This window comes from Pongo pygmaeus, chromosome 2, assembly GCF_028885625.2.
Source record: "Pongo pygmaeus isolate AG05252 chromosome 2, NHGRI_mPonPyg2-v2.0_pri, whole genome shotgun sequence".
NCBI lineage: Eukaryota > Metazoa > Chordata > Mammalia > Primates > Hominidae > Pongo > Pongo pygmaeus.
In genome coordinates this window covers 42,130,719-42,157,532 of record NC_085930.1, presented here as the reverse complement: position 1 = coordinate 42,157,532, position 26,814 = coordinate 42,130,719, and the positions used below count along the sequence as shown (strand labels likewise).

The following is a 26,814-nucleotide window of genomic DNA, read 5'->3' as shown; positions in this document are numbered from 1 at the left end:
TACAAAAATTAACCAGACATGCTGGCGCATGGCTGTAATCCCAGCTACTCGGGAAGCTGAGGCAGAAGAATCACTTGAACCAAGGAGGCGGAGGTTGCACTGAGCTGAGATCACACCACTGCACTCCAGCCTGGGCAACAGAGTGAGACTCTGTCTCAAAAAAAACTCTATGCCTGTCAGTGTGCTTCAAAAAATCACATTTTGTCAGTTTTGTTAGTACACCACTTAATGTTACACAGAGTAGATCTAAAGGATGGACACTCCTTCTGACTTCGTATTTGAAAATACATAATTTTAAGAAAAAAATATATGTCTAACAATATTCTGATCATCTTTGGCAAAGGAAAAAAAAATCCAGGAACTTGATTTTTTTTAATGTTCTGGTTTGTCCCTGGTCTTTACAGAACCATTTCACCAGGCATTTGCTTCCACCACCAAAGAAAACAAATGGAAATAAATGTATACCAAATCTCACGGCTTCATCTTAGCTTCCCATCTGGAAATCTTTCTGAATTCTACCTCTAATCAGCCACTTCATCCCAAACTCAAATTTTACTACTTTAAAGTTTGTTTTATAATAAAATACTCTAAAATATCAGCCTTAGACATTCTCTGTGAAATCATTTGTTAATAGCGATATTTTTTTCAGAAAACATAATAATTATAGTAAATAGAACAGAGTGAAGATGTGTATATACAGCCACATACACACAGACATAGGCAGATACACATATACACAAAAAGCTTGAAACTCTCACCCCTGCCAAGCTTAACCCTTCAGGTATCCCAAAACAGAAAAAAAAAAAAGTTGGACATAAACAAAATGGAACATTGTAGGTAAGTAATTAGGCAATGGGTGAGTGGCCATTCTCAATCTTGCATTCAATAGCTAATTATATATATTACTTCATTGCTACAACTTGGGTTATACACTTGTAAACTATGGCTGATTACTTTATTGAAAGCTATACTTATAAAGAAAGTTGAGATCCTAGGATGAAATAGGCTGACATAAGCTACCAAATGTTATTAGTGGACTTCCTCATTACCAAAATCCATTTCCAAATACTCTACCATCCCCAAGGATTCGTATTCTGTTTCTCCATAGTATTGTTAAACTAGGGGGCTCATCAGTTTACAGCAGTAGCTAGGGATGAGATTCTTGAACTTGATGGTGTATTCTGGCTTCATTTATTTTTATTTTTTACCCTATATACTACATTCAACGATTTTCTTTCCTCCAATTTCAAATCATTATCTGTGGATCAAGATTACATGTCTTGACTTTTTTCATCAAGGGCTATTTCTTCTCCAAAATATGTGGTGTCAATTGCAACAAAAACAAAAATTGAGTGGGACCTAATTAAACTAAAGAGCTTCTGCACAGCAAAAGAAACCACCGACAGAGCAGACAACCCACAGAATGGGAGAAGATATTTTCAAACTATGCATCTGACAAAGGCCTAATAGCCAGAATCTATCTATAGGGAACTTAAGCAATTCAACAAGCAAAAAAACAAACAACCCCATTAAAAAATGGGTAAAAGACATGAACAATTCTCAAAAGAAGACATACAAGCAGCCAACAAACATAATGAAAAAATGCTCCACATCACTAATCATCAGAGAAATGCTAATCAAAACTACAACGAGATACCATCTCACACCAGTCAGAAAGGCTATTATTAAAAAATCAAAAAACAACATATGCTGGCGAGGCTATAGTGAAAAGGGAACACTTACACACTGTTGGTGGGAATATAAACTAGTTCAGCCACCATTCCAGAAAGCAGTTTGGAGATCTCTCAAAGAACTTAAAACAGAACTACATTTTGACCTAACAATCCCATTACTAGTTATATATCCAAAAGAAAATAAATTGTTCTACCAAAAAGACATGCACTCATATGTTCATTGCAATGCTATTCACAACAGCAAAGATATGGAATCAACCTAGGTGGCCCCTCAGTGATGGATTAGATAAAGAAAATGTGCTACATATCACCAACAAGGCACATGTATACATATGTAACAAACCTGCATGTTGTGCACATGTACCCTAGAACTTAAGGTATAATAATAAAAATAAAAATGAAAGAAAATTAAGGGAGCAGAATGATACAATGTCAGCAGACAATAATAAATGACATCAATAGGAAGAAAAAGAAATTCAAAGACCAACATACACAAATACAAGTACATGTAAAACTGGACAAATCTGAATAAACTCTGTAAATTAAAAAAAAAAAAAAAGAAAATGTTCTACATATACACCATGGAATACTACGCAGCCATAAAAAAAGAACAAAATCATGTCCTTTGGAGCAACATGGATGAACTTGGAGGCCACAATCCTAAGCAAATTAACACAGGAATAGAAAACCAAATGCCACATGTTCTCACTTGCAAGTGGGAGCTAAACAGTGAGCATACATAAACATAAGCATGGGAATAGAGACTGTGGACTACTAGAGGGAAGAAGTAGGAGGGGGATGTGTGTTGAAAATCTACCTATTGGGTACTATGTTTACTACCTGGGCACAATATACCCCATGTAACAAGCCTTCACATGTACCTACTATCTAAAATAAAAGTTGAATTTTTAACATAAAATAAAATAAAAACAGCAAAACACACACACACACACACACACACACACAACTGCTAAGATTGTTTTTTACTTGCATTTGATTTGCTAATGAAGCAAACTAGACTGGCAAAGAGGAGATAAACTTATTAATTCAAGGTTGTTTGGAGATTTTCTTTTTCTTATAAAATTTAGCCAGTTCCTATTAAAATGTAAATAATTCAAAATTAACTCTAAAATAATTTGAAACTGTAAAAAGGAAAAAAGAGAAAGTAAAAGAGACTAAAGAGACTGTTTTTTAAAAAATCAAACTGCCATGGAAACTTCTTTACCCAAAATTTTGGTCCATAGCCTTCATTAGGTTACCTATCAGGGCAAAAAACATTTAGCCATATGAATACTTCCCAATTTTGTCAGAAACATAATGTGGATAAAACTGTATTTTATAAACTAGTAAGTTTGTGTGATTACCTCATGAATTAGATTCTAAAATGAAAGCTATAAGGTCTGTATTTTGGTGTATGTGTATATATATGTGTGTATATGTATACATATATGCTTGGATGTATTTTTGCGTATGTACATGTATCACATTATATGTTGTGTCTACATGGTAAAAGCTGATATACAGTCAACCAGAAATTCCTCAAAGATAAATGAGTACTCATATAAAATAAGAAATTTATAGTAATAAATCTAAATACCTTTTAATTTACAAGACTTAAGTAAATCATTAATACATAAGGCGGTTTGAAAATTGTTGGTAAAATAAAAATAAAATATGTCTTCAAAAAAGAGAAAAAAATGTGGCACACATACACCATAGAATACTATTCAGCCCATTCAAGTAATCAGAATGCTTTTTGTAAAAGAACAAAGAGAATAAGAAGTTTCATTAGCAGCAGTAAAGGTAAAAATACCTAATACAGTCTAGAAACATGCCCATGGAAACACCAGTATTAAGCAATTCTTTCCACACATTAAAAATGGAGTTAACTCACAGAAATCACAGAGTAAGTACTTATTTGTACCAAAGGCAGTAAAAGATATTGCTTTTACCAATCTCTACATGACATTCACAGAAAAACGTGGGTTCCACGATCTTTAGCACTCAATTCTCATAGCCTGATTCTCCAGAACTCAGCCTTAAACCGGACACTAAATTTTAAGCAAAAGAAAGGCCAAAGATGAATCCAAACAAGGAAGAGAAGCAAGAGGCAGGTGACTGGTGCACAGGAATGGGCTCTGGAAGGAGCAGGGATCAGGTAACAAGGATTTTTTTTTAAATGGGTTCATTTCAGCCATCATCTCCTCACTAACAGAGGTATAGCTCAGCTTGTAAGATTCCCAGTCTACAAAGCGCAAAATAGAAATATAGTTGGTAGGATAACTTGGTTGCTGGATAATTCACTCTTACATGTGGTTTCCAAAAGAGATGCATTAAATAGCAAGATAAATATTAACCAATTTTCAAACTGCTGCTCTTTCATTTAGTATAGATTTCAATGTCACTCTGTATATTGAAGTGTAAGACTAATTAATTAATAAACTACAGTGGTATCCATTTGAAAATATTTATTTTCTCTCAATAAATGCTCCATTAGAATTACTCCATCATATAAGAAATTCCTCCAAATTCCAATTAAGGCATATTAGCTATGCATGAATTAACATTGGCATAATAAATGCCAAATAAATTAATAACTATCAACCACTAATTATATGAAGAGACAGCAGAAAAATTGAAAAAGATTAAAATACAATTTGGGAAGAGGCCCCACTTTGTTTATTCAACCATGAAGAGCTGGGCTGTTGTTTTTATTCCTACTTTTGAAATTCCCATAAAGTTATATCGCCCAAATATTCAACAGTTCATCATCATTTAGTAGTCTTTTGTTTCTTCTCTACTTGATTTTTCTTTATCCTTGTTGAAATTGAACTTTGAGACATAGCTGAAGTTATGAAGACATAACCCTTCAAAAATATTTTTAAAGTATTATATGTCTAAGACTACAAATAACTTCCCCAGCAATGATTATTTACCACTGTATTTGTCACAAACAGCATTAAAAACAAAAACAAAATCTACATAGGAAGGTTGTCTTAATAGAACAGTCCTGGGGGGTGAGTAGAGACTATACAATAAACATTTAAATATCAAATAAAGTTTCATGAGAAATAGTATATACATTTTATGCTTTGGAAGTCAATTAATTTTGCACTTAAGATTCCCAACATGAGCTTCAAAGGCTATTTTGCTCTTGGCTGGATACAATCTCCACACACACAAATTCCCATGCAACACCCTAAAATATGTTTGTCCAACGAATGGCTTATATTTAATTTCACTTTACCCTTTAAGCATGCACATTTCGAGATGTATCATTTTATTGGAAAAAACTTACCAACTGTAAGAATATGAATTTGTTTAAGCACCCACACTGGATATGACTTTATATAAAAATTAGCATAAATCAACAGATCCAATGTTTTTAAGATCCAATCTCCTCAATCCCCTAATTTCATTTGTAATAAAGCTACTACCATCCTTTTAAAGTTGCAATTATTGCTATAAGATATATACTTATTGATTAGTCTTGATAATTAAGGAGCAATTAACCACCTACAGGACACTTACAAAGTTGATCTTGTTCACAAAGAGTTTTTAAAGTTGTTTTTGCAATGGGCTGCACAAAACAAGACAGGTGTACAAATATGTGCAACAAAAATAGGGTCACTATCAGGAATATATAAAACTTCAATAGCCTTATCCAAAGTAACCTAGTATCTTTTAGCACTATTTGCAAAATATTAGTTCATTTTAAATACCTACACATATATTTTATGGTAAATACGAATGTTCATTTTTTTCTTCTCAGGTGCAACGTTCATGAATCTAGTGACAGAATTTTGAAAGAGCCACACACAGTTTTCCATGGATAACTAAGAATTTTGGAATATAAAGCATACCTTTTAAGAGAGGAGGAAAGGAATATTAGATTGGAATGAGACATTAGAGGGGTTTCTGGGTGCTTATTAATTTTTTATTGATAGTTGGTTATAAATGTATTAGTTTGTGGTAACTTATTGAGCTATATGCATATGATCTGTGTACTTTTCTCTATTATAACTGATACCTGTTTCACGGATATGTAGTGTGGTTGTTACTACAATTTACGTAAATGCAATTTTCCATTCACATTGCTTTTTTCTTTTTACCTTGTCAGAGATAGGACAAGGTTGGATTTTAATTGAGTCTATATTTGTTCCCTTGTGCACTTGTCCTCTTCAACTGCCAGGCAGTCTAGCTCTGGCAATAGGCTCTGGACAGTGAGGAGTTTTGTAGCGGGAGGATTTGGGGCATAAAAGACATTTTTATATTTCGTCAAAAGTTCATCCTCGGGACAAACTCAGTGGGGATGTTCAGTTTGTAAATTTTTGCTCTTTGTATAAGTTAACAAATGTTGACACATAATTAATGTTACATGCTGGTAGATAACTTAAAAATTAACTGTTAAAATATAAGTATATAGTTTCTCCAAATTGCACATAATTCTAAAAAAAAGTTAACTCCCTGCCACTTTCAGTGTCATATTAATAAACTAACAGGCAGAATTTTCATATGATCATGGATACCTGCATGTTATTATATTAGTGCAAACTCATGCCAACAACAGGGAAGTTTGGTGAAATGTACCTTCCCTTTTGAACAACAGAAGATGCCTTCTGCGGGTTCTGAGGAATTGTAGCACACTCTCCAGCATGCACACACACACACACACCCCTTTCTGAATGACTTGGAAAACAAAACGTATTTTTCCTTCCTCCTTCAATAAACCCTACTCATGGCTGAAAAGCTGTGAATCTCTAGAGCCCCCTTTTCACTTGGGAGCTCATGCAGCAAGGGCCAATATGAAGGTGCACCACCATTTGATTTAAGCCAGCTGGAACCTTAGGTTACACTGCATGACTTTAGACACTACTCAGCTACTTATTGGCTATGCAATCTTGGATATGTCCCTTAATCTCCGTGGATCTCAGTTTCCTCCTCCTCTCTACGGAAGGAGATAATTTTAACTACCTAATAAATATGTTATTATAATTAAATAAACTTATACATGTAAAATGCTTGGCACTAGCATTGGTAATTATTATCTTTTCTGTGTAGGTATATGTATATGTTAATCTACATATATATACTATTGCTAGAATATGTCAATAATGTATATTTATTTATACATATCTATATATCCATACATATTTATACATTTATAAATATAATATATAAATACATATTTATACATTTACAAATATAATATATAAATACATATAGATACGTGTGTGTGTGTGTGTGTGTGTGTGTGTGTATATATATATATAGTATATCAGTAGTCAGCAAACCTTTCTGCGAAGAGCTACATAGTAAACATTAGCACTTTGGGAGCCTGAGGTGTTACATAAATGCTAACACTTACCGTGTAAATAGGCAGTGTCTCAGTTTTACAAATGGAAAACATTAGTTTGCCTAATAGTACCCAGACTATGTAAGAATTGATGCATGAGGCAATTCTGTTTTCTATTTATACAGTATTCTGCAGCTCTAAAATGATTGTCTTACTCCTTAGACACAAATTTACTCACTCTTCTCTCTCACTCCATTATTCCATTTCACATATGAAGAAACTGCAGCTGAGAGTGGTAAAGTGATTTGTCCAAGATTCCTTAGTTAGTGAAAAGAAAAGGTGGGACTTCAAGTTTACTGCCAACTTTTAAAGGTAATGGCAATAGTCAAATGCAATGAATGAGGCCGGGCGCAGTGGTTCATGCCTTTAATCTTAGCACTTTGGGAGCCTGCGGTGGGCTTGAGCTCAGGAGCTCAAGACCAGCCTGGGCAACATGGTGAAACCATGTCTCTACAAAAAATACAAAATATTAGCCAGGCGTGGTGGCACCTGCCTGTAGTCCCAGCTACTTAGAGTGCTGAGTTGAGAGGATCACCTGAGCCCAGGAGGTGGAGGTTGCAAGTGAGCCATGATCGTGCCACTGCACTCCAGCCTGGGTCAAAAAAAAAAATTAATGAGAATTTTCCATTTAATATCAAAACTACAAGGTTTGCTGCCTAGCTTAATTTCACATATCTAATGTTATAGAAAGTTTCTTTTTTTTTTTTTGAGATGGAGTCTTGCTCTGTTGCCCAGGCTAGAGTGCAGTGGTGCCATCTCGGCTCACTGCAACCTCTGCCTCCTGGGTTCAAGCTATTCTCCTGCCTCAGCTTCCTGAGTAGCTGGGATTACAGATGCCCACCACCATGCCCAGCTAATTTTTATATTTTTTTTAGGTGGAGATGGGGGTTTCACCATGTTGGCCAGGCAGGTCTTGAACTCCTGACCTCAGATGATCCACCCGCCTCGTCCTCCCAAAGTGCTGGGATTATAGGCGTGAGCCACCGTGCCCAGCCTAATGTTATAGAAAGTTTTAAAATGCGCAAACATACAGAAAAAAAAATCACACTCCTTCAAATTTTAATGATTCTTTGGAAGTCACAGCACCAACTTAAAAGACTAAATCTAAAAGGGAAATATCCCCAAGGCCTTTTTAATGTTCCTAGTGTATTTATTCCCTCTTTTTTGTTCAAGCAGCTAATCTCCTCATGATTGATTCCTTGTTTAGAAGTAACTCAGTCTCTTAGCCTGACTTTAGACACTGGCCCCTTATTCCCTGGTCTGAATGTCTGTCTTTAGTCTTTATTGTCTCCTCTGAGGACCTCCCTCCCCTTCTACTGCTTGTGGCAGCATAATGACCCCAGGCCCACTTAAACTCAGGTCTCTGCTCTTTGTAGCTAACCAGACCTTAGCTAAGCCATATTTCCCAACAGTTAGCATGCTGCTCCTTAAGACAGTGTCTTTAGAAAATATCAACAGAGAAAGAAACATCACCATGTTAAAGAAGTTGGAATACTGACTTTGTTTATTCTTTCTCTGTGTAGTGATCCAGTCACTCGTTACCATGATATTCATTGTACTATTGTTAATTCAAATACATGCAAAATCATTTAATTAAAATTGCTAAAGCCCATATGATACAATAAATGAACGAATGCATTACTATTTAGTAGAAAATAAATATTTCCATAAGAATTTCAAGATGTTTAGCTACTAATTGTACTACTGCATAAAGAAACACACAAAAATATTATAGTCTTGAACTTTAAAATAACTAATATGTACAATTATATTTAACAGTATTTGTAAAATTTTTAAGTTTCACATATATTAAAGAATAAATTCAACTTTGTTTGTATTTTTCCCCTGAAATAGCTTTCTTTTTGTCAGATATTCAACGATTATGGCACCACAGTTGTCATTTTTGGCTTTGTAAACTGGACTTTTCTATATATATTCCAACTCTACTTTAACCTTAAGCTATACTAAAGAATAACTTTTCCTGCTGTATGTAATGTTCTGTTTCTGTTAAATACCAGTAGGTACCCAGGCCTCTAACTGCCTACCTCAAAGTGACTTACAATTTTCTAAAAATCACAGCTGCTAAAATAATCAAGAGACCAAAACAAAATAAACATATTTGCCACTCTTTGTTGATATTATCGAATCCTTAATATAGGCCCTGAAAAATCTTTAGTAAATATGTTTTCCTTAGATACTAAGTTTAGAGGAACAAAATGCACCCCTCCCCCATCCCCTCTTGTTAATAGAGGGCTTTTGGTTTTGGTTTTATTTCTTTTCTTTGTTTACTCATTTATTTGCATTTTTTCTATAGTAACTTTAAATATCTTAGTTTTGGTATATATTATTTCCTTACTTCCTCAAATTTTAAATCACAGTTATCCTTTTTGTATTATTTCAATTGTAAACAAATTCTTACTCCCTATTTTGATTTCTTTCAAAGTGAAATAAGTCATCGTCTAAGTCTATTTAGGGTTGTTATAAAGAAATACCTGAGACCGAATAATTTGAAAGAAAACAGGTTTATTTGGGTCATGATTTTCATGGCTGGGAAAGTTCAAGATTGAGCATCTGCATCTGGTAAGGGCCACAGGCTGCTTCCACTCATGGCAGAAAGTGAAGAGGAGCCCATGTGTGCAGAGACTGCATGGTGAGAGAGGAAGCAAGAGAGAGGAGGGAGGTGCCATACTCTTTAACAATCAGCTCTTGGGGAAACTAATAGAATGACAGCATGCTCATTACCAGTACTACAGCATCAAGTCATTCATAAGGGATCTGCTCCCATGACCCAAACACCCCCATTAGGCATCAATTCTAACATTGGGGATCAAATTTCAGCATGAGATTTGGAGGGGACAAAGAACCAAACTACAGCAGTAATGGCATCTAATATTTAATTTAAAAGCATCTCAAACTATATTGAACATTGGTTTATCACTCTCCTTCCAGAGAGAAACATATACTGCTTGAACCAACTCACAGAAAAATCAAGCCCTGAAAGCATATACTAGTTATCTAAGCATTTATTCCATATTTTATTAATTTATTTTTCAATAAATATCTCTTGAATAATTACTGCATGCAAGGCACTGTGGTAAACATCGATTATGCCATAGTGGATAAAAGACACATGACACCCTCCTCTCAGAGTTTATAAACCAGTGAGAAAGACAAAGAACAATCAAGGTAACTAATAAATAAATACACATTTTCAAATTGCAAAAATCTTCATAGGGGAAATTATCAGGGTGCAGGGACAGAAAAGAATGGTGGGCCTTACACAGGTGGGGTATTGGAAGATTACACTGATGAGGTATAAATTTGACTGAAGCTGGGAAGATGAGAAGAGGTTACTTCTTGAAAATAGGAAGTAAAAGATCTTCAGAAAAAGAAAGATGCCTATATAAATAGACGTTCCCAATGTGGAAGATAGCTGGGCATACCTGTAACATTAAAAGTGTCCAAATTGGTTCAAATTGTGATTTGAGAAAAAAAAATCACACACACACATAAATTAGATAGATAGATAGATAGATAGGTAGAGAGATAGATAGATAATGCAAAAGGAAGTATGTTTAGGTGGTAACATTTGATGGATCTGCATGAAAAGTGTACGGGGATTCTATGCCCTTTTATTAAGTCTGAATTTTTTTCAAAAAGTTTTTTTAATGTTTTCTACTGGGGACAGTGGCTCACTCCTGTAATCCCAACACTTTGAGAGAACAAGGCGGACAGATCACTTGAGACCAGGAGTTTAAGACCAGGAGTTCGTCAACATGGCAAAAACCCACCTCTACTAAAAATGCAAAAATCAGCCAGGCATGGTGGCACACAGCTACGCTGGAGGCTGAAGCAAGAGAATCACTTGAACCCAGGAGGTGGAATTTGCAATGAGCCAAAGTCACACCACTGCACTTCAGCCTAGGTGAGGAAGGGAGACCCTGTCTCATAAAGGAAAAAAAAAAAAATAATGTTTTACAAAAAGGATTATGAAAGCAATGAACCAATTCCCCTTATAAATATAGACACAAAAATTATCACCAAAACACTAGCAAGCTATATTCAGCAAAACATAAAAGAATTATACATCATGACCAAGGTGGATTTATCCCAGGAATAAGGCTGGTGGTTTAGGCTACAATAATCCATCATTGTAATATACCATATTAGTAGAAAAATAGAAAATAAAAAACATTATTTTCTCAATAGACATAGAAAAAGCAGTTGAGCTGGGTGCAGTGGCTCATGCCTATAATCCCAGCACTTTGGGAGGCCAAAGTCAGTGCACAGCTTGAGCCCAGGAGTTTGAGACCAGCCTGGGCAACTATGGCAAGACCCTGACTCTACAAAAAAATATAAAAATTAACCAGACGTAGTTAATATAAAAAAAATATATAAAAATTAACCAGACGCATGTGCCTAAAGTTCCAACTTTACTCAGGTGTTGAGGCTGCGGTGAGTCATAATGAAGCCACTGCACTCCAACCTAGGTGACAGAACAAGACCCTGTCTCGAGAAAAAAAAGAAAAGAAAAAAGAAAACACAGTTGAAAAAATCCAACATATTTTCATGATAAAAACACATTTAAAAAATTAGAAATAAAAAGGAATTTTCTCAGTCTGATTAGGGGTATCTATGGAAAACCACAGCTAATATCATGCTTAATGAAGAAAAACTGAGTGCCATTTCTCTAAGAACAGGAACAAGATAAGGATGTCTGCACTCACCACTTTAATCCACGTTGTTCTTGAGGTTTTAGGAAAGCAACTGTGCAAGAAAAAGATTGAAAAAGAAGATATGAAACTATCTTTATTTGCAAGCTATCTATATTTGTATATAGAAAACTCTAAGGAATCAGATTTTAAAACTTGTAGAACTAATAAATGAGTTCAAAAACTTGCCAGGATACAAGGTCAATATACAAAAATCAATTGTATTTCTATCTACAAGTAATGAACAATCCGAAAATGAAATTTAAAAATGATCCCATTTATATTAGCAGCAAATAAAATACCTAGGAAAATTTTAGCCAAAAAAAAATCACAGGCCTTGTACACTGAGCACTACCAATATTGTTGAAAAGAAACTGAACAAGAACTAAATAAATAGATCTTCCATATTCATGAATCACAAAACTTAAGTTGTTAAGATAGCAATACTCCCCAAATTAATCTACAAATTCAACAAAATATCTATCAAAATTCCAACTTTTTTAATTCAAAAATTGACAAGCCGTCACTAAAATTTATATGGGAATGCAAGGGATTAAAAATAGCCAAAAGAATATTGAAAAATAACAAAGTTGGAAGACACACTTCCTGATTTCCAAACCTACTATTAGGTTGATGCAAAAGTAATTGCAGCTTTTACAACTGAAAATAATGGCAAAAACCGCAATTACTTTTGAACAATATAAAGCTACAGTAATCAAGACAGTGCAATACTGACAAAGAAATAGACATAAAAATCAATGGAATAGAATTAGGAGTCCATACATAAACTCTCACATTTATGGTCAATTGATTTCTGACAAGGATATAAAAACAATTCAGCGGGAAAATAAGAGTATTTTCAAAAACAGTGTTAAGACAACTGGATATCCACATGAAAAAGAATGAGCCTGGACATCTCTGCCTCACAATATACACAAATATTAATGCAAAATAGCTAATAGATCTAAGTGTAAGAGGTAAAATTATAAAGCACCTAAAGGAAAACATAGGAGTAAATCTTTGAGGCATTGGATTAGGCAATGGCTCATTTCCTAGATAAAACACCGAAAGCACATGAAACAAAAAAAATAGATAAATTAAGCTTCATTAAGACGCAGAACTTTTGTGCATACAAAACTGAAAAGAGAAACTGCTGGCCAGTGACAGTGGCTCATGCCTGTAATCCCAACATTTTGGGAGGCTGAGGCAGGAGGATCACTTGAGCTCAGGAGTTTGAGACCAGCCTGGGCAACATAGTGAGATCTTGTCTCTATTTTTTTTTAATAAAAAAATGTAAAAAGAGAAGAAAAGAAGTCCTAGTCAGAGCAATCAGGCAAGATAAAGAAATAAAAAGCATCCAGGCCGGGCGCAGTGGCTCACACCTGTTTAATTCCAGCACTTTGGGAGGCCAAGGCAGGTGGATCACCTGAGGTCTGGAGTTCAAGACCAGCTGGTCAACATGGTGAAATCCCATCTCTACTAAAAGTACAAAAATTAGCCAGGCGTGGTGGTGTGTGCCTATAATCCCAGCTACTTGGGAGGCTGAGGCAGGAGAATCTCTTGAACCTGGTGGGTGGAGATTGCAGTAAGCCGAGATCATGCCATTGCATTCTAGCCTGGGCAACAAGAGTGAAATTCCATTAAAAAAAAAAAAGCATCCAAATAGGAACAGACGAAGTCAAACAATATGATACTATACCTAGAAAACCTGATGGTCTCTGCCCACAGGCTTCTAGATCTTATAACCAACTACAGTAAAATTTTAATATACAAAATCAATGTACAAAAATCAGTAGCATTTCTGTACACCAATCAATAACATCCAAGCTGAGAGCCAAATCAAGAATGCAATCCCTGGCCAGGCATGGTGGCTCATGCCTGTAATCCCAGCACTTTGGGAGGCCGAGGCAGGTAGATCACCTGAGGTCAGGAGTTCGAGACCAGCCTGGCCAACATGGCGAAACCCCATCTCTAACAAAAATACAAAAAAATTAGCTGGGCTTGTTGGTCTGCCTGTAATCCCAGCTGCTTGGGAGGCTGAGGCAAGAGAATCGCTTGAACCCAGGAGTCAGAGGTTGCAGTGAGCCAAGATTGCACCACTGCACTCCAGCCTGGGTGACAGAGTGGGACTCCATCTCAACAAACAAAAAAAGAACGCAATCCCACTCACCGTAGCCACAAAAGAATAAAACATCCAGCAATACAGCTAACCAGAGAGGTGAAAGATCTCTACAATGAAAATTACAAAACACTGCTTAAAAAAATCAGAGATTACACAAACAAATGGAAAAATAGTACATACTCATGGATAGGAGAATCAATATTGTTAAAATGGCCATACCGCCCAAAGCTATTTACAGATTCAATGCTATTCTTATCAAACTACCAATGACATGTTCACAGAATTAGGGTAAAAAAAATTCTAACATTTATTTGCAACCAAAAAAGAGCCTGAATAGCCAAAGCAATCCTAAGAAAAAAGAATAAACCCAGAGGCATCACACTACCCAACTTCAAACTATACTACAAGGCTACAGTAACTAAAACAGCATGGGACTTGTACAAAAACAGACACATAGACCACTGGAACAGGCTAGAAAACCCAGAAATAAGGCCACACACCTAAAACTATCTGATCTTGGATAAAGCCAACAAAAGCAACTGGGAAAGGACTCCCTATTTAATAAATGCTGCTGGGATAAGTGGCTAAGAATATGCAGAAGACTGAAACTGGACCCCTACCTTTCACCATATACAAAAATCAACTCAAAATGGATTGAAGACTTAAATGTAAAACCTAAAACTATAAAGATCCTAGGAGAAAAGGGAATGCTTATATACTGCCAGTGGGAATGTAAATTAGTTCAGCCACTGTGGAAAGCAGTCTGGGGATTTTTTAAAGAACTTAAAATAGAAGTACCATTTGACCCAGCAATTCCATTATTGGGTATACACCCAAAGGAATATAAATTGTTCTACCATAAAGACACATGCATGCATATGTTCACTGCATTACCCACAACAGCAAAGACATGGAATCCACCTAGATGCCCATCAACAGCAGACTAGATAAAGAAAATGTGGTATATATACACCATGGAATACTACGTAGCTATAAAAATGAGATCATGGCTTTCTCAGCAACATAGATGGAGATGGAGGCTGTAATCTTAAGTGAATAATTGCAGGAATAGAAACCAAAATACCACATATTCTCATTTATGAGTAGGAGGTAAACATTGAATACACATGGGCACAAAGAAGGGAACAATAGCCACCGGGGCCTATTTGAGGGTGGAGTGTGGGAGGAGGCAGAAGACTGAAAAACCAATTATCGGGTATTATGCTGATTACTTGGGTGACAAAATTATCTGTACACTAAACCCCCATGACACACAATTTACCCATGTAACAGACCTGCACATATACCCCCTTGAACTTAAAAGTTGGGACAGAAAAAAAATTGAAAAGACAACCCACAGAACCAAAGAACATACTTCTAAATCATATATCTGATAAAGCAGTCATCTAGAATATATAAAAATGCAACTCAACAATAGGAAAATAAATAACCCAATTTAAAAAATGAGCAAAGGGATTAAATAAACATTTCTCCAAAGAAGATACATAAATGGTCAGTAAACACATGAAAAGATGCTCAATATCATTAGTCATTAGATAAATGCAAATCAAAACCACAGTGGGATTACATTTCAATCTCACTAGGATGACTATTTTAAAAAAAAGAGAGAGAAATAATAACAAGTGTTGTAGGGAGTGTAGAAAATGGGAACCCTCATACATTGCTGTTGAGATTGTAAAACAGCGAAGCCACTTTGGAAAACAATTTGGCAATTTTTCAAAATGTTAAACATAAACAAAATGTTAAATCATATGACCAGCAAATCCACTCCCAAAAGAAATGAAAACTCCCAAGAGAAATGAAAGCACTTGTCCACACAGAGACTTATGCAGGAACAATCACAGAAGCATTATTCATAATAGCCAAAATGCAGAAACAACCTAAGCATCCATCAGCAGGTGAACAGGCAAACAAAATGTCATACATCCATACAGCGGAATATTATTTGGCCATAAAAAATGAAGTACTGTTATATTTTACATGGATAAACCTTGAAAACATATTCTAAGAAACAGAAGTCAGACACAAAAATACTACATATGATATGGACTTGTGTATGTAAAATGTCCAGAATAGGCAAATCCATACAGACGAAAAGTAAATTAGTCCTCGTCAGGAGCTATGGCTAGGTCGAGGGCTGGAGGCAAAGGGTTTAAAGGTAAGGGTGAGAAATGGAAAACAGGTTTGTAAAGGGTAAAAGGTTTATCTTTAGAGTGTTGGAGAAACCCCATCTCCACTAAAAATACAAAATTAGCTGGGCATGGTGGTACATGCCTGTAATCCCAGCTACTCAGGAGGCTGAGGCAGGAGAATCGCTTTAACCCGGGAGGCGGAGGTTGTAGTGAGCCAAGATCATGCCATTGCACTCCAGCCTAGGCAACAAGAGCGAAACTCCATCTCAAAAAAAAAAAAGTTCTAAAATTAAATTGGAAATGGTGGCACAACTCTGTGAATATACTAAATTGAATTGTACACTTAAAATGGATGAATTTTATGCTATATAAAACATACATCAATAAAGCTGTGAAAAGAAAAATAGAAGCTATGCCATAAATTGATCTTTTCATATGTAAGTTGGAAACTTATCTGTAATTAGGAGTTTCTCCAACCATTTTCTTGAGATATTTTAGTATTAGGTATGACTTATGTACAAAAATAGGTAAGGTAGAATTCCTTCTGAATGTTTCATATTTTCTATTAGGTACACCTTCTGAATTTTCTTGTTAACATGACAACACCATTATTTTTGTTAAGAACTGCAGGCTTTGCAGACGCCACCACCACTGGGAGCCCCATACTATCAGCCACAGTCAACCTCACCATGTTCTTTGACATCGCTGTTGATGGCGAGCCCTTGGGTCACGTCTCCTTTGGAATCTTGTCTGCAAGATTCCAAAGACAGCAGAAAACTTTTGTGCACTGGAGAGAAAGGATTTGGTTATAAGGGTTCCTGCTTTCACAGAATTATTCCAGGGTTTACGCGTCAGCGTGGCAAGTTCACATGCCATAATGGCACTGGGGCAAATCCATCTGTGGGGAGAAATTTGATGACAAGAACTTCATCCTAAAGCATACAGGTCCTGACATCTTGTCCATGGAAACTGGTAGACCCAACACCAATGGTTCCCAGTTTTTCATCTGCACTGGCAAGACTGAGTGGCTGGATGGCAAGTACGTGGTCTTCGGCAAGGTAAAAGAAGGCAAGAATATTGTGGAAGCCATGGAGTGCTTTGGGTCCAGAAATGGCAAGACCAGCAAGATCACTGTTGCAGACTGTGGACAACTCTAATAAGTTTGATTTGTGTTTCATCTTAACCACCAGCCCATTCTTTCTGTAGCTCAGGCAAACACCCCTCCACCCCATTTGCTCAAAGTATCCTAGAATCTTTGTGCTCTCGCTTCAGTTCCCTTTGTGTTCCCTGTTTTCCTTGTTCCCTTCCATGCCTAGCTGGATTGCAGAGTTAAGTTTATGATTATGAAATAAAAACTAAATAACAAAAAAATTTAAAAATAAAAAATAAAATAAATAAAGAGAAGCAAGCAGCTATGAGTAACAGAGCTGCCTCACACTATTAAAAAAAAGAAGAAGAAAAAAAAGACAATAAACATATTAAACCAATGGTGGTTCACTCCTGTAATCCTAGCACTTTGGGAGGCCAAGACAGGCCGAACACCAAGCCCGGGAGTTCCAGACCAGCCTGGGCAACATGGAGAAACCCCATCTCTACAAAAAATACAAAAAAAATTAAGCAGGTGTATTAGTCCATTTGCATACTGCTATCAGGAAATACCCAAGAGTGGATAATTTATAAAGAAAAAGAGGTTTAATACACCCACAGTTCAACATGGCTGGGAAGGCCTCATGATCATGGTGGAAGGCAAAGGAGTAGGAAAGGCACATCTTACGTGGCAGCAGGCAAGAAAGTGTGTGCAGGGGAACTGCCCTTCATAAAACTATCAGATATCATGAGACTTATTCACTATCATAAGAATAGCATGGAAAAACCTGCCCTCATGATTCAGTTGCCTCCCACCAGGTCCCTCCCACAACATGTGGGGATTATGGGAGCTACAATTCAAAATGAGATTTGGGTGGGGACACAGCCAAACTACATCATTCTACCCCTGGCCCTTCCCATTTCAGCATTAACTCAAAAGTCCACAATCCAAAGTCTCATCTGAGACAAGGCAAATGTCTTCCACCTACAAGCCTGAAAAATCAAAAGCAAGTTAGTTACTTCCGAGATAACAATGGGGGTACAAACATTGGGTAAGTACAACCATTCCAAATGGAAGAAATTGGCAAAAACAAAGGAGCTACAGGCCCCACGCAAGTCTGAAATCCAGAGGAGCAGTCAAGTCTTAAAGCTCCAAAATGATCTCCTTTGACTCCATGTTTCACATCCAGGTCATGCTGATGCAAGAGGTAAGTTTCCATGGTCATGGGCAGCTCCACCCCTGTAGCTTTGCAGGGCACAGTCCACCTCCTGGCTGCTTTCATGGGCTGGCATTGAGTGTTTGCAACTTTTCCAGGTGCACAGTGCAAGCTTGGATGGATCTATCATTTTGGAGTCTGGAGAACAATGACCCTCTTCTCACAGCTCCACTAGGCAGTGCCCCAGTAGGGACACTGTTTGGGGGCTCCCACCCCACATTTCCCTTCTGCACTGTCCTAGCAGAGGTCCTCCATGTTCGTACTGCCCCTGCAGCAAATTTCTGCCTCAAGATCCAGGCATTTCCATACATCCTCTGAAATCTAGGTGGAGGTTCCCAAACCTCAATTCTTGTCTTCTGCCCACCCACAGGACAAGTACCATGTGGAAGCTGTCAAGGCTTGGGGCTTGCACCCTCCAAAGCCACAGCCTGAGCTGTACCTTGGCCCCTTTTAGCCACAACTAAAGCAGCTGGGACACAGGGCACCAAGTCCTGAGGCAGCATGTAGCAGTGGGTGGCCCAGACCCAGCCCAGGAAACCCTTTTTTCCTCCTAGGCCTCTGGGCCTGTAATGGGAGGGACTGCCACAAAGGTCTCTGATATGTCCTGCAGACATTTTCCCCATTGTCCTGGTGATTAGCATTTGGCAACCCATTACTTATGCTAATTTCTGCTACCAGCTTGAACTTCTCCCCAGAAAATGGGTTTTTCTTTTCTACTGCATCGTCAGGCTGCAAATTTTTCAAACTTTTATGTTCTGCTTCCTTTTGAACACTTTGCTGCTTAGACATTTCTTCCACCAGATACGCCAAATCATCTCTTTCAAGTTCAAAGTTCCACAGATCTCTAGGGCAAGGGCAAAATGACACCAGTTTCTTTGCATAGCAAGAGTGACCTTTACTCCAGTTCCCAACAAGTTCTTCATCTTCATCAGAGACCACTCAGCCTGGACTTTATTGTTCATATCACTATCAGCATTTTGGTCAAAGCCACTCAACAAGTCTCTAGGAAGTTTCATACTTTCCCACATCTTCCTGTCTTCTGAGTCCTCCAAGCCTCTAGAAAGTTCCAAACTTTCCCACATTTTCCTGTCTTCTACTGAGCCCTCCAAATTGCTCCAACCTCTGCCTGTTACCCAGTTCCAAAGTCATTTCCACATTGTTGTGTATCTTTACAGCAGCATCCCACTTGACCAGTACCAATTTACCGTATTGGTCCATTTTCATACTATGAAAGAATACCCAAGACTGGGTAATTTATAAAGAAAAAGAGGCTTAATAGACTCACAGTTCCACATGGCTGGGGAGACCTCACAATCATAGTGTTAGGCAAAAAAGGAAGAAAGGCACATCTTACACACCAGGCAAGAGAGCATGTGCAGGGGAACTGCCCTTTATAAAATCATCAGATCTCATGAGACTTATTGACTATCATGAGAACAGCATGGGTAAACCCACCCGCATGATTCAATTACCTCCAACAGGGTCCCTCCCACGACACTTGAGGATTGTGGGAACTACAATTCAAGATGAAATTTGGGTGGGGACACAGCCAAACCATATCACCGAGTGTGGTGGTATGCACCTGTAGTGCCAACTACTCAGGAAACTGAAGCGGGAAGATCACCTGTGTCTGGGGAGGTCAAGGCCACAGCGAGCCGTGATCATGAGACTGCACTCCAGCCTGTGTTACAGAGTGAGACCCTGTCTCAAACAAAAATCAAAAACAGTAGCTGAGAAAAATATATGGCTTTTTTTGCATATAAGACATGTCCAGATGTAGACAGTCCAGAATGTGAATGGCAGCTCTGTGACATCAATCATTAGACCATATTTATTTCATCTTTGTATTCTGCCACTTGAGAAAAGGCTTTCATCCTCAAGTTACATCCTAATTCAATAGGATTACTGAAACTCCTGGAAATATTTGTTGAACTTTAGATTGGAAAAAAGTGGGAGGGGAGGAGAAATGCAAACAAAATGTTTCCAGCCAAGGTAGCTTGATTTAAAGAGCTCTTGGAAACAGCTTCCACTTATATTTCACTGGCAAAGTCTAGTTATCAATACCTATAAAATTTGGTGTCTTAGCTGTACATTTTGCCTCACTGTTTAAAATCAAGGCTCTATTGCAATGGAACAAGAAGTGAATGGATTTAATAAGCGAACCAGCACTCTGCCCCGACATCTGAAATCCATCCCTCACTGACATCTAAACCCATAAACTTTGGATAATTAATTCTTTAAAAGTCAGATAATGAGAAAGATGCCATAGTCTTGAAGAAAATAAAATAGGTTACTTCAGGACAAGAATCTCTTCTTTCCAAGGTATTCAAATCATTTATCAAAAAGTCTCAATATGAATTATGTCCAGCTTTACTACTGAATTTATTTTCTTTCTCTTCTACATAATAGAAGTCTCCAGATTGGCCATTTATTCATTCAGCCATTTAGCCAATAATTTGGTTTTTGATTTTTTTTTAATTTGGATCGAGGGGTACATGTGCAAATTTGTTACACGGATATACTGCATAATGATGAGGTTTGGGCTTCCAGTATACCTCTCACCCAAATAGTGCACATTGTAATAAGTAATGTTTTAACCCTCACCCCCACTCTCAACCTCTCCCCCTTTTCGGAGTCCCCAGTATCTATTATTTCCATCTTTGTTTCCTTGTGTGCCCATTGTTTAGCTCTCACTTAAAAGCAAGAACGTGCGGTGTTTGATCTTCTGTTTCCATATTAATTCACTTAGGATAATGGCCTCTAGCTCCATCCATGTTGCTGCAAAGAACATGATTTCATTCTTTTTTACAACCATATAGTATTCCATGGTGTGTGTATATATATATATATATATATTACATTTCCTTATCCAATCATATGTTGATAGACCCTTAGGTTGATTCCATGACTTTGCTATTGTGAATAGCATCACAGTAAACATAAAAGTGCAGGTGTCTTTTTATATAATAACTTCTTTTTTTGGGTAGATATCCAGAGGCATTGCTAGGTCAAATGGCAATTCTATATTTAGTTCTTTGAGAAATTGCCATCCTGTTTTTCACAGATGTTGTACTAATTTACATTCTCATTAACAGTGTATAAGGTTTCACTTTTTTCTGCATCCATGCCAACATCTGTTGTTTTTGACTTTTTAATAATAGCCATTCTGACTGATGTGAGATTATATCTCATGTGGTTTTAATTTGCATTTCTCTGATGATTAATGTCAAGTATTTTTTCATATGTTTGTTGGACATTTGTATGTCTTCTTTTGAGAAATGTCTATTCTCATCCTTTGCTCTTTTTTAAGGGGATTATTGGTTTTGTTGTTTTTTGTTGTTGTTGTTGTTGTTGCTAACTGAGTTCCTTGTAGACTCTGCATATTAGTCCTTTCTCAGAGGCATAATTTGCAAATATTTTCTCCAATTCTGTAGGTTGTCTGTTTACTCTATTGGTTATTTATTTTGCTGTGCAGAAGCTTTTTAAATTTCGTTTCTCTTTCTGTTTTTGTTGCATTTGTTTTGGGGATCTTAGTCATAAATTCTTTGCACAGGCCAATGTCTAGCAATTTTTCCTAGGTTTTCTTCTAGAATTTTTATAGTTTCAGATCTTATATTTAGGTCTTTAATCCATCTTGAATTAATTTTTGTACATGGTGAGAGATAGGGGTCCAGTTTTATTCTTCTGCCAATCTTCCCAGCACCATTTATTGAATAGGGTGTCCTTTTGTAACTGTTTATTTTTGTTGACATTGTGAAAAATCAGCTGGTTGTAGATATGTGGCTTTATTTCCGGGTTCTCTGTTCTGTTTCATTGATCTATGTGTCTATTTTTGAATAGTACCGTGCTGTTTTAGTAACTACAGCCTTGTAGTATAATCTGAAGTCAGGTAATGTGATGCCTCTGGCTTTATTCTTTTTGCTTAGTACTGCTTTTGCTATTCTGGCCGTTTTTTGGTTTCATATAAACTTTAGAATATTTTTTTCTAATTCTATGAAGAATGACATTAGTAACTATTTTTTTTATTATACTTTAAGTTTTAGGGTACATGTGCACAATGTGCAGGTTTGTTACATGTGTATACATGTGCCGCGTTGGTGTACTGCACCCATTAACTCGTCATTTAACATTAGCTATATCTCCTAATGCTATCCCTCCCCCCTCCCCCCACCCCACAACAGGCCCCAGTGTGTGATGTTCCCCTTCCTGTGTCCATGTGTTCTCATTGTTCAATTCCCACCTATGAATGAGAACATGCGGTGTTTGGTTTTTTGTCCTTGCGATAGTTTGCTGAGAATGATGGTTTCCAGCTTCATCCATGTCCCTACAAAGGACATGAACTCATCATTTTTTATGGCTGCATAGTATTCCATGGTGTATATGTGCCACATTTTCTTAATCCAGTCTATCATTGTTGGACATTTGGGTTGGTTCTAAGTCTTTTCTATTGTGAATAGTGCTGCAATACGCATGCATGTGTCTTTATAGTGCACACATACGTGTGCAGGTGTCTTTATAGCAGCATCATTTATAATCCTTTGGGTATATACCCAGTAATGGGATGGCTGGGTCAAATGGTATTTCTAGTTCTAGATCCCTGAGGAATCGCCACACTGACTTCCACAATGGTTGAACTAGTTTACAGTCCCACCAACAGTGTAAAAGTGTTCCTATTTCTCCACATCCTCTCCAGCACCTGTTGTTTCCTGACTTTTTAATGATCGCCATTCTAACTGGTGTGAGATGGTATCTCATTGTGGTGTTGATTTGCATTTCTCTGATGGCCAGTGATGGCGAGCATTTTTTCATGTGTCTTTTGGCTGCATAAATGTCTTCTTTTGAGAAATGTCTGTTCATATCCTTCGCCCACTTGTTGTTGGGGTTGTTTTTTTCTTGTAAATTTGTTTGAGTTCATTGTAGATTCTGGATATTAGCCCTTTGTCAGATGAGTAGGTTGCAAAAATGTTCTCCCATTCTGTAGGTTGCCTGTTCACTCTGATGGTGGTTTATTTTGCTGTGCAGAAGCTCTTTAGTTTAATTAGATCCCATTTGTCAATTTGGGACATTAGTAATTTTATAAGGATTGCATTGAATCTGTAGATTGCACTGGGCACTATTGTCACTTTAATGATATTGATGCTTCCAATTCATAAGCATGGGATTTTTTCTATTTGTTTGTGTCATCTATGATTTCTTTCATCAGTGTTTTGTAGTTTTCCTTGTAGAGATCTTTCACCTCCTTTGTTTAATGTATTCCTAGGTATTTAATTCAGCCAACAGTTATTGAATGCTTATTTTATACCAGTCACTAATGAGAAGTACAGAGTTTACATTCCAGTGGGAAATACAGCAAGTAAACAAATTCTTTATTTAACCACATAAAGCTGCCATATCAGTGGATTTTTTTCAGTTGATTATTGATTTGATTTTTTTGAGTTTTATGTAGCAGAAGATGATAAATTTAATGAAAAAAACTAAAACAGAAGAGAGAGCTAACTATTGATAGGAGATAGGGATGAAGATTTTAAACAGAGCAATCAGGTAGGGCTTCACTGAGTAGGGGATGGATGAGGACAAGAGAAGTACGGAAGACATCCAACCAGGTATTTGGAGAAAAAGAACCAGAGATAGAGGAGTGAATGTGTGCAAGAAGAAGGAGCAAGCAGTCTAGGATAAGCAGGGAGGTAAGTGTGGCCAAAGGACAGTAATTAGATGGGGAGAGAAGCAGATAAGTTCAGAAAAGTAACAAGAGTCAGATAAAACAGGGCCTTGTAGATCATTATAATGACTTTGCCTTTTACTCAGTGTGAGGTAAGAGGTCATTAGAGACTCTTGAGCAAAGCAGTGAAAGAATATGACTTTTGTAAAGATCACTGACAGCTGTGTTGAGACTAGACTGTAATGGATAGAGAGAATGTGTTAACAGGCTTTTCAATTGCAGTGAGAAATGATGGTGGCCCCGAGCAGGATGGTTATAGCAAAGGTGGCAAAACGTTTCTAGAATATTGGAAAGGTACATAGTGCAGGGTTGCCCAGTGGAAAAGATAAGAAGTGAGAAAGAGCCAAGGATAACCCAAATGTATTTGGGCTAAGCAACTGCAAGAATGATGTTGTCGCTAGAGTGTGAAGAGATGGATGTGAAGACTGGGGAGAAAGATTAAGAGTTCTGTTATGGCCATGTTAAGTTTGAAGTTCGCATTAAACAGACAAGTAGTGAAGTAAAATGGAATATTAGGTATAGAATTAGGACGTCAGAACCCAGGAACTATTTCCAGTTTATCTATATACCTATGGGGAGAACTAGAATTAAAAGGTATGTGTATGTGTTTTAAGAGAAGAAAAATAACAGCACCTTTTATGCTGATGGGAAAAATCCAGTAGAGATAATTTTTCATGAAAATTGTCCTTTTATTGTGTGAATTATTATTAACAATATCTTGTAGCCTCAGTTTCCACATTGGTGAAATGAGAAATTCAGAATATGATGTCTAGGATCCAATGGTCTATGTTGTATTAGTCAAAGGAAGTATTCTTCATTACTCTAGTGGCCTGTATATGAATCATTTCATTTGGAAATGGAATTTTGTACTAGACTGTGGTGGGTGGTAGAATATCTGAGCAGAACTTTAATCCCCATTTTTTTTAGTATATAGCACTTCAGCTTTCCCTTCACTATCTTTATTGTATTCCCTATTTCTTCCTCAGAATCAACCCCAAAGGACAATGTTATGTTTCTCTTATGATTTATCTATGTTGCATTAAATCACCTGTGAAAGCAACTAGGCATTACCTGGAGCTTAAACATCTTTGATCGTATAGAGCGTCTCAGTGCAGTTATACTGGTGATAAACAGAGATGACCAATTCCCTCAGTTCCATCTCAGCATTTTTGTATGCAGAGTTTTAACTTCTTCTACCTAGTAATTTCCTATTTTCTTGAAATCTGTATCATTCTTTTCTCAAATTCCAGAGCAGCTCATTATTATCACCATTGAAAAACAGTTTGATAGTAACTGTATTTGTTCATACACATGAATATATAAAAACACATGAGTTTTTAATGTGTATGACAGAGAAAGGCAGAACACTGGTCACCACTGGCAGTAACTGAGACCCCAAACATTCTTTCTAAGGTAGAACTTTAGGGAAAGAATTGAGAAATTATCTAACCTTTTCTGTGAAGTTTATTTTGGATAACCAAAGGGATATAACTAAAGAATGAAACTTCTCCACAAAATGTTTGTAGCTTAAAAAAACAGCTGGTGAAAAAAATAAATGAAAGTTCCACGGTGAACTTATATATGAGGGAAACGGTGTCACCATGTGAATTTCAATGATTAATCTTTGCATCATTAAAGTAGGGCAACCAAAAATATATGCTTCATGACATGAAACATAGGCAGCATCCAAGACCACTTGTGAAGTGTCATCCAAGACCATTTATGAAGTGTCACTTATGAATAGTCTGTTTTCACACTGCTATAAAGAACTGCCTGAGACTGGGTAATTTATAAAGAAAAGAGGTTTAATTGACTCACAGTTCTGCATGGCTGAGGAGGCCTCAGGAAACTTACAATTGTGGTAGAAGGTGAAGGGGAAGCAAGGCATGTCTTACATGGCGGCAGGAGACAGAAAGAGAAGGGGGAGGTACCACACATGTTTAAATGATTAGATCTTGTGAAAATTCACTCACTATCACAAGACCAGCAAGGGGGAAATCCGCCCCCCATGATCCAATCACCTCCCACCAGGCCCCTTCCCTAACATGTGGGGATTACAATTCAATATGAGATTTGGGTGGGGAGACAGAGCCAAACCAAAAACGATGGACCTAAATCTACTCAAATCTTTAGTTCTAACTAATGAGTTCCATTTCAAAAGAAACGTTTAAAAGATTAAAGATTTAGGCCAGGCACAGTGGCTCATGCTTGTAAGCCCAACACTTTGGGAGGTCGAGGTTGGCAGATCACTTGAGCCCAAGAGTTCAAGACCAGCCTGGGTAAAATAGCAAAATCTTGTCTCTACAAAAAATACAAAAATTAGCCAGGCATGGCGGTGGTATGCACCTGTATTCCCAGCCACTCAGGAGGCTGAGGTGGGAGGATTTCTTGAGCCCAGGCAGTCAAGGCTGCAGTGAGCTGTGAAGCCATGATCATACCACTGCACTCCAGCCTGGGCAACAGAGTGAGACCCTGTCTCAAAAAAAATAAATAAAATAAAGATTAAAGACTTAATGGCCAAATACAAATGGTAGAACTCATTTAGATATTCATTTGAATACATCAATCAGTTTAAAAATTGGTTGAGACAATGTGCTAAATTTGAATATGGGTTGGCTATTGAATGTTGCAAGGAAATTTCATTAAATTTGGCAAATGTGATAATGACGTTATGGTTATATTTTCAAAAATTCATGTAACTCTAGAAATATATTCTGAGTTATGTTAGGGAAATTACATAATGTCTGAGATTTGC

At 37.1% G+C, this 26,814-nt stretch overlaps 1 protein-coding gene across 1 annotated transcript in view; it reads right to left on the bottom strand.

Moving 5' to 3' along the window:
• Positions 1-26,814, bottom strand: part of LOC134739152 (putative uncharacterized protein encoded by LINC00336) — a 90,096-nt gene that overhangs the window by 10,527 nt on the left and 52,755 nt on the right. Inside the window, exon 4 of the mRNA XM_063661607.1 lies at positions 11,778-11,817. Coding sequence (XP_063517677.1) covers positions 11,778-11,817 — 40 coding nt within the window. The remainder of the gene's footprint in view (positions 1-11,777; positions 11,818-26,814) is intronic.